The sequence below is a fragment of the Amphiura filiformis genome, chromosome 1 (assembly GCF_039555335.1).
Source record: "Amphiura filiformis chromosome 1, Afil_fr2py, whole genome shotgun sequence".
Taxonomy (NCBI): Eukaryota; Metazoa; Echinodermata; class Ophiuroidea; order Amphilepidida; family Amphiuridae; genus Amphiura; species Amphiura filiformis.
Genome location: NC_092628.1, coordinates 17,142,643 through 17,162,489, shown reverse-complemented (window position 1 = coordinate 17,162,489; position 19,847 = coordinate 17,142,643). Strand labels below are relative to the sequence as shown.

The window sequence follows — 19,847 nt, the reverse complement described above, 5'->3', positions numbered from 1 at the left end:
AACATCATGAAATGTCACAGAAGGAAGCCGTTATAACTGATATAAGCCATATATTGCTGATTTTTCTCTGAACACACTGTATACTTGACACTGATCAAACTAATAATGCTTGAAAAACATCTCTAGACATGCTTAGCCGCCATCTTCTAGGATGTATCCAGGGAAAGGATTCTCCTTATAAACTTACAATATTTCACACATTGAATTTTTCACAATTTCATGTAAAATTTGACAAAATTGGAGTGATGTAATTCTTATATAATGCAATCTTCCATGAGGGAAAATATTTTCGAGCTTGTTTTATTTTCACATCATTATATAGTATAGGCCTATATTACACTCATAAATGACACAAACATTACAATCTGGTGAAAATGTCCACTTGGCAACCCAGGTATGAAATCAGTCTGTGAAGACAGTGGCATTTACAAAAAAATCCACTCGATGTACCCACTACATATCACTCGGAAATCAGATAGAAAGCAAAACCGGAATCGCTGTCAGGATGAAAGATGACTTTCCAGGATGGCAGTGTGGCCTAGCTTTGATCAATTTTATTTGGAAGGGTTAAAATTATCATCTGGGAGAGTCAAAATATATTTTTGAAGCAAATACAAAAGAAAAATTGCTTATAATTATTTTTTTTTTTTTTTGGGGGGGGTTCATTAGTGGGGGTCAGAAATATGATTTTTATTGCTCATTTGTAGGGTTGACATGTGCATGCCAGGGGTTGGGAGGGGTGGGGAATGGTGGCTTTGGGAGCTCGAACTCCGGGTTTAAGCCAAAAGTATAAAAAAAACAGCCTTCAGCCACTCCCCCTATGCTTCTAACCCCTTGGGGAGTATGTTTTCTGAATACACCCCTGGTTGACCCCAACCCCCTCCTATAATCTTCCTACTGGTCTTAATGTCTAATATGCACAGAGGTGAAACCAAATATTGGTATGGACTTATACATGTGATTGTCAACATCATCTGAGAAGGTTTCCCTTACCATATTGTCAGTGTTGCATTAATAATGTAATCATCCTAATCCTTGCATCAATTTCATAACTTGACTGCAGGCAAATGCCACAGGTTCAAACCATAAGAATATTCACTGACAGAACTAGATGTAGACAAGATAATGTTCTTTTTATCCTGTGCATAGTGCAATCAATGCAAATTTTGAAAATGGGTAATATTTTCCATTGAATGACCAAAATTAATTTCTATACTTACACAGCCCCTTCCTAAATAGCATGATAACAGCGCATGTCAGAGAACATATCTTACACTTCCCAAAATGCATTTCTTCCCTGTACTGATTATGAGCTCTGTTAATCGAGGTATTTTTGTCACCATTGACCCATGTTGCACTGAATGGCAAATCAGTACAGAGAAGGAATGCATTGTGGGAAGTGCAAGATACAGTCTCTAGGTACACATGTCGGACCATGAAGCTAGTATTGTTGGAGTTGTGTGAATTGCAAAAAGGTCTGAATATTTAGTGAATAAGCTAACAGCATTTTACATCCTAAGAATAATAATAATACATTTATTATTCGGTCACACATTTGCAATGGTAAGATCCCCTTGATATTTGTGGTGATTTTTCATGAACTAAAGTAGATTAGATTCATCAATTATCACTAATACCAGTGGCCCAAATACACAATTTCAATATAGAATGGGAAACAAAATTCAAGCAAACAAGAGGTCAGTATTAGCTATCGGGACCATCCTAGCAATTCCTGAGTAAGAAAAACAGGCAAATGGATGAAAAATTTAAATGCATGTCCGCTCTATATAACCAAATTGACAGCTGGTGTGGATATTTATTTACGCATGTAAAATTGCCTTTCCACTGAGGAGGATGATATTGAGGGGAGTATCTGAAATTTTGACTTGGTAAAGAAAAAGGTTGTTAAACCTGGACACGCCAGATTTGGTAAGTTTATTGACTCTTGACAAGACTCCTGGGTTTTCGCATTACCTAATGCCACAATCAACACCCCACCACCCTTGCAGATTGACAACGTGAAGAAATGGAACCCTTGTACAAACACCTTGAAAGTTAGCCAAGGTCAGAGGTCAACACCATCACCTGACTGCTCCAAGTTCGCTTCAGGATAAAGAAAATCAAAGCAATACAGTATATGAACTCTTTCAAAACTTTTTGGCAGCTTTCCTAACTTGATTCCTTAATGCCATTGTGACAGAGGATAAATAAACCTAATGTCAAGAACCCATTTAAAAAAAACTCAACCCTCCCTGGGGTATTACACGGGAACATCCCTATTAAACCATGCTAACTGAGGGAGTGGTCCCAGATAATATCAATGACTTATAGAAGAAAGTTTGTTTGCACTTTCATATTATGTTCTAAAGTTCTTTATGATTGGATATGTTACAATAGGCTATTGGCAATTTATGATTAGGGCTAATAAAGAAAAGTCTCCTAAAAACTTGCACATTTTCTGATGGTATGTTCTAGAGTTGGGCGACTATCACTTTTTTCCTAGTCGACAGCAAATAGTCGCGACTACGACTATAGTCGCGACTATCGGGTGAAAGATTGGTGGCAATTTAGTATTTATAATGCATGATTACAGGACCCGTGATTGCCGGCATCGCATCACAGTTTGCTACACAAACCAGCACTGTTGCGATACAAATTGCTACACTGTATCGCACGGTGGCGATGCAAATATTTGACTGTAAAATGCTGTAATATAGACCTAACTTTTCTGTTCAATTAAATTCACTTGCCACTTTCCAGCAACAGCACAAGAAACTTCATATAATTTCTCAAACCTTCAATATTCCAATAGCGATCTTCGTTCGTTTCTTCGCAGTTTATATGTTAGTATTTGGTTGGTTTTGGTGCGAATAACTGGCACTTTTAAAGTAATTTTTTAACACAAAAATATACTTGCATTAGTCGACTTTTGGTTTTCAATAGTCGTAGTCGCGACTATCAGTAATAGTCGCGACTAACGACTATTGGCGACTTAGTCGCCATACATGTTCCTACGTTCACATGCTGATGGCAGTCTGCTTGAGTGTACTAGAACTCACACAACATATGGGGATGAGTGTTAGAACTCGCATGACATAATGGGGACAATGGCTTCTGCAATTCTGTGCCAGCTCTCTGGCACCAATTACCTGTAAAACTTTGTACTAGTCTGGCCACTTTTAAATCTAATCTGAAAACCCATTTGTTTCTAAACTAATTGATCTAATTTTTTTTTAAAATTTTTAGTTATATTGTACATTTTATTGCAGCCTAAGATGTAGTGTAAGTTGTACTTTTAAGGGCTGGGGTATGAGCGTTTGGACAGTATTTATTTTGGGACATTAGAGCACATCAGACATATCAAATTGCATTCTGAATACGAAGAATGTCATTCTGATATCAAATAATTTTGATTTTTTGAAATTTGCAATTTAATACACATTTTATGGCAAATCATTAAAATTTATATTTTTGATATTTAACAGTACTTGAAGTAAACTTTATAAATCTGATGATTTATACTTAAAGTGTATGTAGGTGGGATGAAAAGTCGAAGATCAATTGAAAATTTTGACCTTTCGTAGGTTTTTTGGGAAAAAAATCCATATCTTAAATATGAAAGGTCAAAATTTTCAATTGACCGTCGGCTTTTCCTCCCTGCTACATACACTTTAAGAATATATCATTAGATTTATATAATTTACTTCGAGGACTGTTATATATCAAAAACTTGAAAAATATCAATAAATATTTTTATAATTTGTCATAAAATTTGTATTATATTGTGATTTTCAAAAATTAAAATTATTTGATATCAGAAAGACATGCTTCAGTAATCAGAATGCAATTCGATAGGTCTGAGGTGCTCTCATGTCCCACAAAAATACTGTCTAAAAGCAATAAACGCTCATTTTAGATCCCTTAAGATCAATGTTACATGTAAAGTGCTTTGATCATAAATATGCTAAGGCGCTATATAAATTCCATTTATTGTATCATATTCCTGTATAAGCTGTGGCTGTAAGTGGCCTGAAACATAATGCAATTGTTGTTGTTTTTCATTCTTTTATTTTTAGCACCAGGATTTACGGTTACTAACCAATGTCTCATATCACAAAATATTAAGTTTTATGAAATTATAGATCGATTTTCATAGAATTGATTGATTTCATATTGCTTGTAAAACAAGATGTACAAGAAATAAATCTTTTGAAATATTTTGTCATTCATTTTAATTTGCATAGGCCTATAGCAAACAAACTTGCTTATTTCCTTACCTTGCAAGGTTTGGGGGTTCTTTTATATTCTTTCAAGACATTTCCCTTATAATGTCAATATTTTGAAGCTTAAATTATTATCCAAATCATATACGTGTTTTATCCCCACCCCCAGCTTGGTGGTTCCGGTATGCCACTGTGGCACATTACATGTTACAGCGATTTAATTGAATCATTGTTCAGGACAGCAATAGTGAAAAAAATTAAAAACATCTTAGCATCACCTTCCACTTGAATCACACTTCATGGAAATCAACAGATTTGCCTAAAACACATGATCAATTGACGTCAATTAAAAGCTTTCAACCACAGAGAACAGCCTACGCATATTATCGATAATTAATTTAATTTTGATCAGCTCATTCACCAATTACACAAATGACACATATATATATGAAAAAGAATTCAAAATATTTTAAATATAATTGCCTTCTGTCAGCAGCAGACGACACATTTTCAAATTTTCTTTAAAAATTAAAATTTTTTTCAGGATTGTATATTTTACTTTACCATTTGGAATCAGCATGAAAAATGGATTAAAATGAGTACAAACAAGCCCAGTATTACTATTGGCTCAGTGGTTTTTCAGTTTTTTGACATTTGCGATAAAATACAATTTTTATGACAATGTATTAAAAATTGATATTTTTGACATTCAACAGTTCTCAAAGCAAATTGTATCAATCTAATGATATGTACTTAAAGTGTATGTAACTGGGAGTTAAAGCTGTTCATCATTTGACAATTTTGACCTTTCATATTGAAGATATACATTTTTTTCACAAAAAACCCTAACATTCCTTCATTTACATATTGTGAATTTATTGTTTTATGTTAACATTTTCGTATCAAATTAAATATAAATAATTTAACCCTGACAGTTTCCAAACTGAGTTGTAACAGATCATCGTTGACACATTCAAACTATACATTTAAATCGATCGAAATGGCAGCATGTTGTTCTAAATATACATTTGTTCTGCAACAATAGTCACTTGTTCATGCCGGGGGGACATGGGAGAATGCAATCCATGCTAGACTGCATACTTTAATTATGTCAATAAATAAACAATTCATTATCAGAAATAAAAAGATCTGTTCAATTTAATGCACAAACATGTGATCTATTCCATTGCCAAATAAATAAACAAGTCATTAGATGAATTAAAGACCCATTCAATGATCCCACCGAAAGTGTAAAAAAATTAAAATTGTTTATACATTGCAAGGATAAGTCCTTCAAAATTATTGTTATGTGGTATTTTTGAAATGAAATATTTGACAAAAAACAAAGAAAACAGCAGTATTAACGAAGTTGAAGCCCCATTCGAATACATTTATCTAAATTACAGATTCATGTTAATTTCTTGTTTTTGTCTTAAATACACTACTATCAGGCTATGTTTACATATTTATGACAATGACAAAGGTACCAAAATCTGAATTTTGATGATTTTTACGATCGACCGGATGAGCAAATCACTGAATGGGCCTTTAAGTAAATCCACTCTGAAACTGAATAACGAAACAAACATGGGATCTACGGTGGATTGCATCGCCACGCACGTCATTCCATTGCCAATTAAAATAAACAATTCATTTGATGTTATAATAACACTCTGAAACTGAATAATTAAACTAACATGCAATCTACAGTGGATTGCATCATAGATTTAAAATGACATACACGTCATGCAAATGGGCTATACTAGTTGAAATCTGCCCTCAGAGACCGACCCAAAAAATGAGAAATCTTGGGTCGCGGTTTTTTTTTCAATCACTTTTTTAGAAGAAACCTTAAATTTGGACAGAATAAAGGACATTTTATATTTGTTATTCATTCATCTTATTTATTAAATGCATATTTGATTAAAAACAAGAAGTATTTCCATTTAAATTCAGTCCAAAAATGCACAATTTTGAAATTGAAGGTAAAATGGAGGAAGAGCCCATGCAAAAAAAACAAAAAAAAACGATTGACCTACCAACCTTCCAAATTTTGACAATAATGTACACCACCCATGAGCTGCGCTTTATACCATGAGCATGACAGAGTGGGCATCCGCAATCTCAAAATAATCAGAGGGTGTATGTCAGAGTGACGTATCAGATTCTAAAGTTGCGCCACATTATGAGTTTACTACTTTTATGTACTGTTAATTAATGAAAAATTAAATATTATTAAAACACAGCTGCAATGTATGTTTCAACTGACAAATTATGCAAACCACATCCATCATCAACTTATTTTATATTGCACATATTATGGTAAAATAGTTGATATGGGCATACAAAAAATGTATCATTCAATCAAAATTTCAATTAAAACACCTATCTCCTTAATTTTTGCCTATTTCTTACAGAGGCATACAAAGTACAAAATCCAATGCGGAAGGCTATTTATCCTCTCCCCCTCCTCCTTCATTCAGGGCCAGATTTTTGGGGGCCCTGGGCCAGGCCAAAATTTGGAGGCCCAAAACTCACTGTAAGGGAAGGCATGTGCACTCAAGTGGCCAAGTTTTGGTTTGCAAATAAATAGGGGGCTACTTTAAGATCGACAGTGCAGTGGCAGCAGAAGCATTACAACTTAGAGGTAAACGATTTGTTCCGATTTTACTTGATGTGCGAAAAAAATTCAATTTCAGACAATTTTAGCCAAAAATGAAATTGAAGTATGCTACGCAATTTTGCAATTTTACCATATTTTGGTCAAGAACATCTTGTTTTCGGACTAAAAGGAACATACACAGGGCAATTTTGGGGACCCCACATTTTGAAAGCCCTGGGCAGGAATGGTAAATCAAATGAATGGACAGGGCAGATTGGAGAAATACTTTTTTCCCCTTAGTAAACTCACCTTGACTGTGTCAAATGGATGTCCAACTAGCACACCTGCCGCACCTGAATGAACATATAAGAAAAAACATACATATTAGGACTGTTTGGTGATAATACACTCCCCACCATCCCTAACAGGTTTTACCAAAGATCCTAAAAATTAGAATCTTTGGTTTTACATGGTATATGGATGCCTTGAATATAATATTAAATTTTTACAACACAGATCAAGAACATGTTGAAATGGAGGGTCATTGAGAAAGAATGCTCTAGGTATTGATGAGATAATGCAATGTGGAGTATTTGGTGAACTTGTGAAGTGATGTATAGAACATGTAGAAATCATTTTGTTTTCCTGGGTGAAAATGTGAGCAATCTCAGAAAGTTTGGAACGCACCAGTAGATGGGCAGTGAAATATTATTGACTGATGATATAAAAGATGTATGTCATGGGATGATCAATGGCCAGGCTTTCAAGTTCGCCACATTTGAAAAGACCCATTGTTGTGAAAGTTGGCATCTAGAGAAAAAGTGGCAAATTGGTCCAAATGTGCGAGACACTTGTAGAATGGTGGAAAATAGCCCTTTAGATGCTCATTGCTTGCAGCATTCAACACAGGGGTCGCATAATAAGGAGTCTGCACGTCCAGGGACTCCTTATTTTTTTATTTTAGCCATTTTGGACTCCTTAAATCACAAGTTGAAAGTGAACAAGCGGTCCCGATAAAAACTGTATGGACTCCTTAATTTTACAATGCACAGAGACATAAAGCAGTATAAGAATCGTCAATTAAAAATAGAAATATAAAAAGATCAGTAAATCTTCTGAATCGCCATAGGCCAACGACACTAATAATTTCACTGTCAAAATATTTGACCAGTTCCAAAGTTTAGAATTTTGGACAAATGGACTCCTTAAATTCTCATTGGCCCCTTAAATATTGGTTTTGCAGGTACCCAAGGGTTCAGAAAAATTTAATTGGACCCTTTAATTTTTTTGTACTTGTGCTACCCCTGATTCAACATATCTGGCATATCACAAATGCACCTCCATTTTGACTAATTAATGCTGATCTATTTTGCGATTCCATGACAGATGACACAAATTGCGATGCAAAAACCTGGCCAATTTCATTATGAAAATCATCAATCTTCCCATCAATGAAAAGGTGTAATTTGTTTCAGTTTCATCCTCTCATATATTGCCCAATTCTAAAGGTCATGGAAACCCATAGAACCCTTAAGTTCCCCCTTAACAGTTTTAAAAATAAATTTAAAAGTTTATAGCCTATTTTGTTTTACACACCTGGTCCAATTAACAATGTCACAAATGGGGAATTTCCCTTCAGATTAGGTCACAGAGAAATGTATGATTGATTGAGGAAATGTATGATTGATTGAGGAAATTTAAAAAAAATGTAAATTTTATTGATAGCCTCGATTGTTTTACATACCTGGGGTCAATTTCACTAAACCTTTAACCCTTCATAACTCAAATAACCATTCGTAAAGTTACAAAATGTATGAATATCCAATACTAGACAACTTTGCGAAGGGTCCCTGTAGTAAATCCCTATACTTACGAAGGGTACCATTCGTAAACTTATATGTTTTAGTGAAATGGACAAACGATTTTGAGAATTCATTGCTTCGATCAAGGGCAGATTTCCCCATTAAATTATCATTATATCACCACAGGGAAAAGTATGATTGACTTAAATTTTGTTTTACACACCTGGTCAAATTTACAATGTCACATATCATTAGCACAATTAGGGGATTTCCCTTCAGATAATCATTAAATGTCACAGGGAAAAGTATGATTGATTGACTTTCTCTCACCTCCCAATATTGATACAATGTGACCCTTTCGTAAAGGTAAGGTGTTGGCTATACAAAGAAGGAAAGTCTTGGACCAAGATAGACTATGCCATAGTCGAATTTTGATAAATAAAAATATGTTATTATTAATCATGATGAACGCATTCCGTCTTTGAACTCAAAATTATACTGATGTTTATTAAAATTGAAGTGTTTGATAGTTTATCTAATTAGTGACAATAAAAGTTATTGAATGCAACATATCTTGCATAATTATAATGGCTCACTTCAATACTGAACAATTCTGATTTTTGAATCTACCAGTTTATTGATCGCGAAAGCCTGAGTAAAAATCCGACTATGTACTTTGAATTTTAAACAGGACTTTACCCCGGGACTTTGGTCTCTAAAACACACTGTCAATCATACTTGTTTATCAATCCAATATTAACCGCAAGCACAACAGTCGAAGTGCATGACGCGATAAACGTACGTCCATGCACTAAGTGATAGTTTAACTTTCGCGCCTACACAAACATGCCGCAAATTCCAGAGATTGTTGTGTACGATGCAGTTAATGGTAATGGCACGTGCCCGGAGGATTTAAACCATAGCGAGATCTGGGCGATCAATCACAAGCCAGATCCATTTAAAGATGCATTACATCATGGCCAATTTTAGTTAGGCCAGAAATTGGCCAACTTTACATAGAGACCCGTGTTAAGAATTTTAACCGCAAGTCAAAGTAAGTAGTCCACTTGGGAAGCTAACAAACAGAGGGAGTAGGGTGAATGAAAATATCAGATGTGAAAATCTATCAATTGGACACAATTAATACAAATCAGCATTTTATAAAAATGTAATAGCCAGAGTATGCAAAATGAGCAAGTGGACTACTGAGAAGTCTAGGACCAAGACTATGCAGACAGGTTAGGGCAGCTGAGGACACACCACACTACTCTGTCTGAGGTAGGTATCTATGCCATTCCAGTCTGAGACTGAGACTAGTATACAAGTGAAAATACAACCGAAAGCCCAGGCAGGGCGGAGGTGGGTACTCTTGTAGAAAAGTGTTAGGCACATATACTATAATGAGAAATTTGTAATTTTGCTCTCGTGTTTTGAGCTTAAGCTTAAAGTGACATCACCCTACCGTAAGAATTTCCATTTCCAGGACGTCCAACAATAGAATATCGCGTCCTGGACGCACGAACGCGCCTTAGCGGGAGCCTTGCAAAGTCATGAATATGCGAGAATTCACAGCGTACAAAACACAGGGACCTAGACTGGTTGTGAATGGTGTGTATTAGTCTTGTTATTTGTCTCAGCTTCACTCAAACATTTCCCAGTTCTAAAGATCCAGGAAAACCATGGACCCCCTAGGGATTCACCATTTGATGTTGGGGGGGGTATGTGGTATGGGAGTGGCAGATTTTTTTTTTGGCAGCAAAATTTCTTATGAATTTTTTTATACTTTTTACTCAACAGTGGCCGTTTTTTTTGTCCATCTCACTAGTGGGCAAAGTTTGTTTTTCTTCAAAAAAACTCCCATGCCCCCCTGTAAATCAAATGGTGCACCCTAAGTTCCCCCTTAAAATAAATTGCAAAGTTTTTATGAAATTAGACAATTATTGATAGCCTATTTCTATGGGGAATTTCCCTCCCTCTAGATTAGATCACAGAGAATGAATGATTGATTGAGGAAAATTAAAAAAACATGTAAATTTCATTGATAGCAGTGTTCCCTAATGATGTGTGACATTGTAAATTTGACCAGGTGTGTAAAACAAAATCCAAAGTCAATCATGCTCCAAGCAATGATGTGTGACATTTTAAATGAACCAGGTGTAAAAGGCTATCAGTGTTGTAGATGAGGACCTCATGTCTGAGGCCAAGGCCAAGGACTTGGTGTGGGAGCCCAACAAGGCCAAGAACTTCTTGGAGGCAAAAGCCAAGGACATGGTGTCTGAGGCCAAGGACAGACCAGATTTCCCTTCAGATAATCATTATGTCAAACGTATGATTGATTGACTTTTTCTCTCTCTCTCTCCCTCCTCTCTCTGTTGCCTATACAAAAAAGAAAAGTCTTGGACCAAGACTATGCAGACAGGTTAGGGCAGCTGAGGACACATGGCCTTTTGACACACCACACTACTCCTCTCTGTCTGAGTCTATGGTCTGAGGTAGGTATCTATGCCATTCCAGTCATGTCTGCATGATTGACCTCTCCTACCAATATGTGACCTATATTAGGAAATAAGGGAGGAGGAGGAGATGCTAGCTGCTGTGGCAACTACTCCCATCCAAATGCTAGCGGGCATTTATTTGATCAGATGTACATTTTGTAGCAAATCATATTTCAAAATGGTAAAAAGGATGGTAATTTTAAATTTAAACGACCGTCCAACAGACATGACAAACAAGCTCGTTAGAGGATCCCAGATGTTTTTTTATTTCAAAAAATATACATAATATTTAATGTGCAAAATTATTTTTAAAAATTTAAAATTATTTTTCTAAGAAAAAAAAATCAGCTGTGTCGGAAAAAACAACTGAAAGCCCAGGCAGGGCGGGGTGGGTACTCTGTAGAAAAGGGTTAGTTACATAATAGGTTCATATACTACATATATACACCCAACAAACCCAAAAATGTTTTTGAGCGCTAAATTATATAAACATGTTATAAACTCATTTTGGATTTCGTCAAAATGTTTTAATGACATTTAAGTGGCAGGTTATACGGTCATAGAAATATTTCTAAAACGTCTGATAAGAAAAAAACATTAAGACAACATTTGAAAATGTTGTCAAATGCTAGTGCAAAATATTTTTTGACAAACATTTTAGCAAAATATTTTATCAATACTAAGTTAATAACATTATGTTAGAATGATTTGCATTATATATTAAGTTTTCAAAAATGTTTTATGAATGTTATTTGACTGTTTTATACCCTCTATAACCTGACATTTAAACATTTTCTGTTAAATATTTCATGTTTGCTGGGCATTTAATGTGCCGCTGATATGGAATGCATTGTCCCCCTCTTACTATAACCTGAGACGAATAACGATGGGTCGTTTTTATGATGTTACTATATGATGGGTCAGGTTTTTAAAATTTTTAATCAATACAAATTTTGTAAGACAACTACATTAACAATGGGTAGATAATTCCAAAATTCTTACTATGACTATGAGAATGGGTCAGTCAACCAACTACATGAATGGGTCCATATTTTTGGAATATATGATTGGGTCAAAATTTCTACAATTTGCATACTAAAGTTGAATATGGGTCAACTTTCTCACCTTGAGGCACACCTATATCCCTTTTTTTTCAGAGCAAGTTTGCCAATCAGGAATGACAAAATACAATTCCTCCATTATCTGGGTCATACCAGGCAAGCTCAAAACCAGTACAATCTTTAGGGAGTTTAATATCCTTTCTGAATAATGGTACTCCAAAGATGGCTGTGGGAAATCGAACATGTGATGCGCAACGATGCTCTCTTGAAGTGTTTGTAAAGGAGATGCACTACACAGCATAATTTAAAGCATCTTTGAAACATCTCAAATGCTTTACCAGTATTATGTGGATGTGGTTTTATTGAGTTTCAATGAAAAAAAATGTCGATATGAGCAGCACATTTGCTTGAATGTATATCATATGCACTTTTTAATTTGCAAAATCTAAAATACTGAAAATTACGAAATATTTATAATGTGCAGTTATCTTTGCTCTGCCAACAGCATTAGAGTAGTTGGCTGAAGAAGATATCGATTGACATTTGGGTGTGTGATTATGAATACATCATCTGACTTGTTTGTTTTATCTGTTTACAAGCTTGCTCCAGATGAAAACTCAACAGCGGGTTTGAAGCAATCCCAGGGCCGTAGTATTTAGTGAGGTTGAAAATATTGAGGTGGCTATCAGAATTGGAGTGGCCAAATTGAGATTGCCCTTAGCCAGGCCTGTACGTAGGATTTTTGGGGGAAGTGCAGATTTTGAAAAAGTGGACCTTTTTTCTAGGAGGAGAGGGGGCATTTTGTGAAAAGTGGACCTTCCCAAAGTTTTGACCTTTTTTAACCAAAAAAACATAAAACCATTTCATTAGGAAGCAAAATTCCCCTTGCAATTTCGGATTTTTTGAGGTCTTTTCCAATTTTTATACTTTTGCAAATTTTGGGGCCGCTGCACCCGTACCCCCTTCCTGCTTACGGCCTGCACTCTGCCTCCCTGCTTGCTACAGCCATGTGCAATTTTTTAAGAAATAAATTGGAATCACACATAACACACTACATCACATTCAATTTCAGTTTCATTTGGTGTCACTTTCATGTCCTAAGGTCTTTTCTGATTCATACCAGGGCAGGGATTATAAGGATGTGACTATATTCATGTCCAATGCGTAATTATATTCTACTTGGTGGCTACTTACACGATCTGCAGATAGTTGCATTGGCAACAGCGTTACTTAACCCCCACCAAGTTCACATTCAGTGAGCAACTGAGCATGTACTCCACCTAAAAGGAACCTTGCCTCCTAGAATTCACAGTTTATAAAGCTTTATAATGGGAATGGAATTTTTATCATGGACTTCAACATGTTTTACGACTCTATATGCCAGGCCTGGAAAAATGCATTTCCTGAGAAATCTATTTTTTTATCTAGGCAAGCAAAATGGCCCTCCAAAAATCCCATGAAGAAGGTTTCTGGTTTACACATTTCATTCTCTTACGTCAAAATAATCACTTTAACTCCACACTGAACTCGTTGCTCCAACACCAACATAAATGAGAGTCAGCTGTCGCAAATACAACACTCACATGACAATTATGACTCTACCTGCCAGCACATCCTTACATCAAAGGATGGAAGACATTATACAGTAAAAGTCGTGATTTCTGTGTGTGAAATTTTTTGTGCTTTGCCAATTTTGGACTAATTCGGTTGTTTTAAATTTACGATTTTGAGATTTCTTACATATACCAATACATAGATCAATATGTTTGTGTGTTTTTATTTTCGCACTTTGCAGTAGCTGTGTTGAGCATAAAAACCTGTGAAATTTAATGCTGCGGGAAAAATTCCACTTTGACATGTATAATGTAAAAATGTGATGCACAATTAATGAATGCATAGTTCCAAAGGCTCTTAAAGGAGTATTTCGTGATCCTAGCATCCTCTATTTATGTAATTTTTCATTAGATATCCACGACAAAAACCCATTCCCAAAATTTCAGTTGATTCCGATTTTGCGTTCGCGAGTTATGCATGATTATGTGTACACTGCTCCATAGACAATGCGTTGTAATTTCGTTCTGGTGCACCAGAACGAAATTCAAATTTCACGATATCTTTGCAAAACTAATTAATCTGCAAGAAATATTTTGTACATAAACATTATGTAGCCAGAGGTTTCCAGTGATATAAAAATCTCAACTTTTTTGAGAAAAGTGGGGGATGAGGCTGTGGATCACGAAATGCCCTTTTAACACATTTAATAGTTTAAAGCATCAAATGATAGGCAAGAATCAAAGACGATATATCTTTCACTTCCCATAATGCATGTCTCACATTTTAATTTCCTGTACCGATTTGCTATTGCTATCTAGTGCAACATGGGTTGATGGCGACGAAATGTACCTCAATGAACAGAGCACATCCAGATCTTACAAAATATGTTTATTTCTTGACTATTGACCCATGTTTAACCGCCTAACCTGTACAAGTAATGGGAGTGTCATTTGATGAAATGAGGCGAAATCATGTTGCAAAGGATTCTGGGAAGGGTAAGATATCTTCTCTAGGCAAAATCGACCTCACATTTATGTGATCAGGGTGATGCCATGAAGCACTTAATTTGCCAAGCAAAGCCAGTTTTCTCTTTTAATGTTTAGCGATGCAAAGTAGACAATTTTAATGGGGAAAATTCTTCCATGTTTAAATTATCACCTACGATTTCCATGAACAATTATCTCAACGAGCTGTATAGATAGTTTCACAGTGCAAACAAATGCTTTAAACTTGATTGATCCTTGTGCAATTAGAAACGAATCAGAACTTAATGCTTCAAGCAATTATAAATGGTATTAAAAAGCACTGCGTGGGATTATTGCACTTCACACAGTAACTATGATACACTAGATCAAAAATCTAGAATAATATCTGTGGAATAATATTCCAGCATTAAAAATCTAAGGATTGTTTTCAATCTAAGAAAAATTTGTTAAAATTATATAGGACTATGCCTGGCAGTGTTCCAGTCATTACTGAGCATTGCCATTTTTTTTTCTGGAAAAAAATCCAAAAATCTAAACAGGTTTTCTGAGCTCATTTGCATAATCTGGTTGCCATCTTGAAGGGTAATCTTTGTGATAAATAAATTTCTTTTTTACATACAGCTTACAAGCCAACCCAAAACACAAACAAGCAAACAAACATATTTTGGCATTTCAGCACCTAATACAAACATGATCCTACATATTATACATTGTATAAAAAGCCTGACTACATGCCTGGGGACACCGAGGTGGTCATGCAATAATGTCTCTTTTTGTTGATGCAACATCATGCATGCGCTGCCAAAGTTTTGTTGCCTGCTTTATCATGAACAATGAGCTAAACATTGAAATATTGATGGGTTAACATAGCCATAGAGACCAAATCAAAACAAACGCATACAAATGAAGAAAAACACATCTAATTCGAGAGCACGTTTTTCCGGATCAGTAAAACCTATGTACAGAGTTGGTTCTTTTTCAACAATGTTGTATGGAACTTTGCCAAAATTGTTGCGAACTTTGCTAAATATAAGCAATCCTAATATCAAAACAAATACAACTTGAAAACATTGCTTCTGTTTATTTCCATTTACATTTTATATCTTTTTACAGAACTTTGTTGATTAACTAGTACGTGTATTCTACTGATAACCATGAACTATCCAAAATCACCTGTTCGTATGTACTGTGTACGTGCAGGCAGGTATAATAGTTGTCCTATTTCTATTTCCTTACAGAAATCTTCAGAACAATATTTTCCCTCAAAATTGAGAATAAATGTCATAAGCTTGCAAGAAATTTTTGAGCTACACTGGCAAAGCAGATGAAGAAAAAAAATCCCTTAAAAAAGGAATGCCAATGGGAGCTTTGATGTGATGTGCTGAACGCCTGAAATAACTTGATAATTGATTTTGTAACCATTTGGATGAGGAAAAATGCTTGAAGCTGTCCTTTGTTTATAGTCCCACACTAATTGTATATTCTCATGCTTTCCTCTTCCATTGTCTATTTTGTTTGGACACAATAATAAGAGCATCGAAAAAGGAAACGAAACACAAACATTTTAGTTTTGTGAGAAATCCAGGGTGTGATTGCGGCATACCCAAGGACGTCCGGAACAATACATCTTGTGACTTTATAACAGATGCAAGAATAATAACGGGAAGCGAAAATTAGATCTGGGAAGAGGTGAATCAGTTTATTTAGTGGTTGGGTGGGTACATAGTTTGGTGGTTTACTGATGTCTGGCTTGAATCCAATAAACCTTTAAAGTAGCAAACCGTTTGGAGTACAGATACATGTGATTCTGTAACCATTTCAATGAGGACTAAGGCTACTTCAAGGGTCCAGATAAAGAATGAGTGTAAGAATGATGCGTAATGTGTATCTAGTCTTAATGAGCGAAAAAAGTAGTTGGCAAACTTGCTTTTAAAAAGCAATTCAAATGCATGTCATACGGTATCTATGAAGGTGGGTGATACAGAATATACAGACCTGTGATGAATTTGAAGTAGAGACCCTGCCCTGCTTCCCCACTCCCCATCTTTTAATGTTGAAGGATCTCACAGACCCGTTGACAACATGGCTTTGTCCAACCAGTGGTGTAGCAAGAGCCTCAAGGGCCCATGCAGGAGCAGTGCAGGGCCCTTTTAACATCTCCTTTAATAGCTCCCATTTCATTTTCGCTTTTGCTCGGAGCCCCTGAAACCTCAGGCCCCTGGACTTCGTCCACCCTGTCCACCCGCTCGCTACGACCTTGTGTCCAACACTGAATTGGGGGAGCAGTAGCAGTGATTCACAAAAACAGGGTCAAAGTGTATCAATATTTTTTTCCATCATTGCAGGTTGAAGAAACAATCACCGCTTGGGTATATCATGCCAGGTTATAGAAAATTGCTCAGAACATTTGACGAGAGCATGTTGACAGTATAGCAATGTACCCACTGGTGCCAGATTTCACATGGCTCCAGTGCCATGGAATGCTGGTTGCCACAATATTAGATTAGGCCCTTTTGACCATTTTGGTCAAATTGTCCCCCTGAAAGTAATCTGCCCCCCCGACTTCCTTATAATGAAAATCATGGCTACACCACAGTGCTTGGCTCTCAATTATTACTTTTGTGGCTATTTTTATAATAGATGACGCTAATCTATCTGGATGAGAATCCATGTTATTGTAAACACATAGCTTCAATGCTGCCAAGTTATCATATGATCATAAGTGACGCAAATCCATGCTCGAAGCAACATCATGAGTTGAAATGCACCTGAGAAAATTATCGGGGTCTATAGATATCTTGGTATTTCATCTTCAGTATATACCGGTATTGGTATCCTTTCTTTTATGACATTTAGATGATACGCTACATCAGATTTTCAAATTGGATTACTAGCCCCCACCATATGAGTGACTTAGTAATGCTACGTTTGATATAAAAACATGCACAGGAATTTGCCAACCAATTCAAATTTAAATTCAATCTCACATTTTTCTGGTCTGCAACTCATCCTGTTTGACGGGACATGCCGAGATCGGTCACTACCGACTACACATTCCCCAATGCTTGGCAAAACTTTGCATGTTTACAATGAATATCAATGTAGTATACTACCACTGAAACCAGTTAAGTCAGAAATGGCGTTTTCATGTCAAAGATTGACAATCTCAACTTGGTTGAGACTTGGAACTTTGTGATGAAGGCTGTTGACATAAAAACCATAAGATGACACTATGTCAGCCACAGGACTTGCCGGTTACTTTTACTTTATAATGAAAGTGGAAAATTAAAACTCTATAGTCCAGGTGTGTGATTGACATGATTGTAAGATGTAAACTGGTTTTTTTTTTTTGGTTTTTTAAAAATTATTATTAATATCCTGATCTCTCAGAATTTGGTAGATCGGACAAGAGATTTATATTTGAGCAAGGCAATTATGATTTCAAAAGCATGCGCTACATTTATATAATAATCATAATCTTAATTTTGCTTTTTGACATTATACCAAATAATTCCAGAAATGTCCCTTTAATCACACCATGAACGTCATTGCTTCTGCCTATGAACAGAATCATGCAACATTATCCCCAACATTATGCAGCACATCTGTTATTCTGTTTCCAAAACAGGGTGTGTAATTTCCGCTATCAATCCCAAACCACCAAGAATGCTCTACCTTCAAATTGCATACAATGTATTGGGAATCACCATCAGATCTGGCCAGGAATTGCATTCACTTCCGCAATTTCCTACAACATTTATAAAAGCATTTCATTTCTGGATATATTTATGTTTCAACACGAAACGATACCGATACTTAATACTTCCCATAATTATACAATTTAAATTTCTGTACAGGATTTTAATGTACACTAATGTAGCCATTTGTAATATCTGTTACGGATTACAGAGCAAATCAATAGTTCAATGACATCCTATAACCAAAAATCAAAAAAACTACTGACTGTTCAATTAGCTTAGATTTTTGTATTTTTAAGATATTTGAAAAAATAAAAAAGTTTGCTCAAAGTCATCAAAGAAAAGAGTTTGCACAACCTTAGACCCAACATGATTTATGTTGCATGAATTTTCATGATATAATTAATGTCTGTTATGGAACAAATCAAAAGTCTGATTATGTATGTATAAAACTAGTTAAAATATCAGTCAAAGTTGAGCATTTATTGAGGTTGGAAGTTTCAATATTTCACACTTTTGTTACAGGAAGAGGGTCAGCCTCCTATGAAAGCACTTTCCTTTGCAGGGCATCATGAAACTTTTGGGTTGTTCCCTTACACTCTCAGTATAGATTCTTTCACAATTTTCTAAGAATGAAAGTTGATCTATGTACAATTTATGTTCCTCATTCACTCTAGAGTCCCTAAGAGATCACATTTTGTCTATCTGTAAGTTTCCTGCACAATTTCTGTGAATAACTGTTTTAATATTTCCTGCTGCATGTAGAAGATATGATGTTCTCTACATAATGATCATGATGTCTTGTACAAGCCATGATATGATATTATACCAAGTCATGACAAGACTAGGACACTCATACACCTCCTACCTCCTAGAGAATCGGGACTCGACCGCCATCTTGATACAGGCAATCAGGCATGGAGCAAAAATTGGGGGTATTCGGTTTCCCCCGGAATGCACTCGAGGCATTAGTTGTCATGCATGCGCGACATGGACGAAGGGCGCATTTGAGAGACACACTTAATGCGACCTGCACACGAGTACCAAGACGCTTCAGATGAGACGCAAAATTGTTTTCGTTCGTCTCCACGCACCGTCGGCAAGGAACCGAATATCCCCAATTTTCTCCCCATAGCTGACGGCGCGATTGTACGTGGCGGTATATAGGGAGTCCCGGTTCTCCTTCTCTAATTCCGTGGTCTACATTCAATGTGTGCCAAGTCATTCAAGAAAAGCAGATAACGGCCGCACTTGCCAAAGATCGCTGTGCATGGAGAAATCTTGTGGTTGCCTGCTCCGCAGCCGAAGTATGGTGATGATCGCAATAGATTGGCCTTCCCAGTCCTAAAGAGATTTTGACTCCCAACAGTTTCTTACACAATTTTCTGTGAATGAAAGTTCACATAAACCTGAGACATGCATGAAC

General features: G+C 36.0%; 1 protein-coding gene across 1 annotated transcript in view; it reads right to left on the bottom strand.

Moving 5' to 3' along the window:
• The window catches only part of LOC140162659 (mitochondrial basic amino acids transporter-like), a 62,426-nt gene that overhangs the window by 6,268 nt on the left and 36,311 nt on the right, over positions 1-19,847 (bottom strand). Inside the window, 1 exon segment of the mRNA XM_072185965.1 lies at positions 7,135-7,178. Coding sequence (XP_072042066.1) covers positions 7,135-7,178 — 44 coding nt within the window.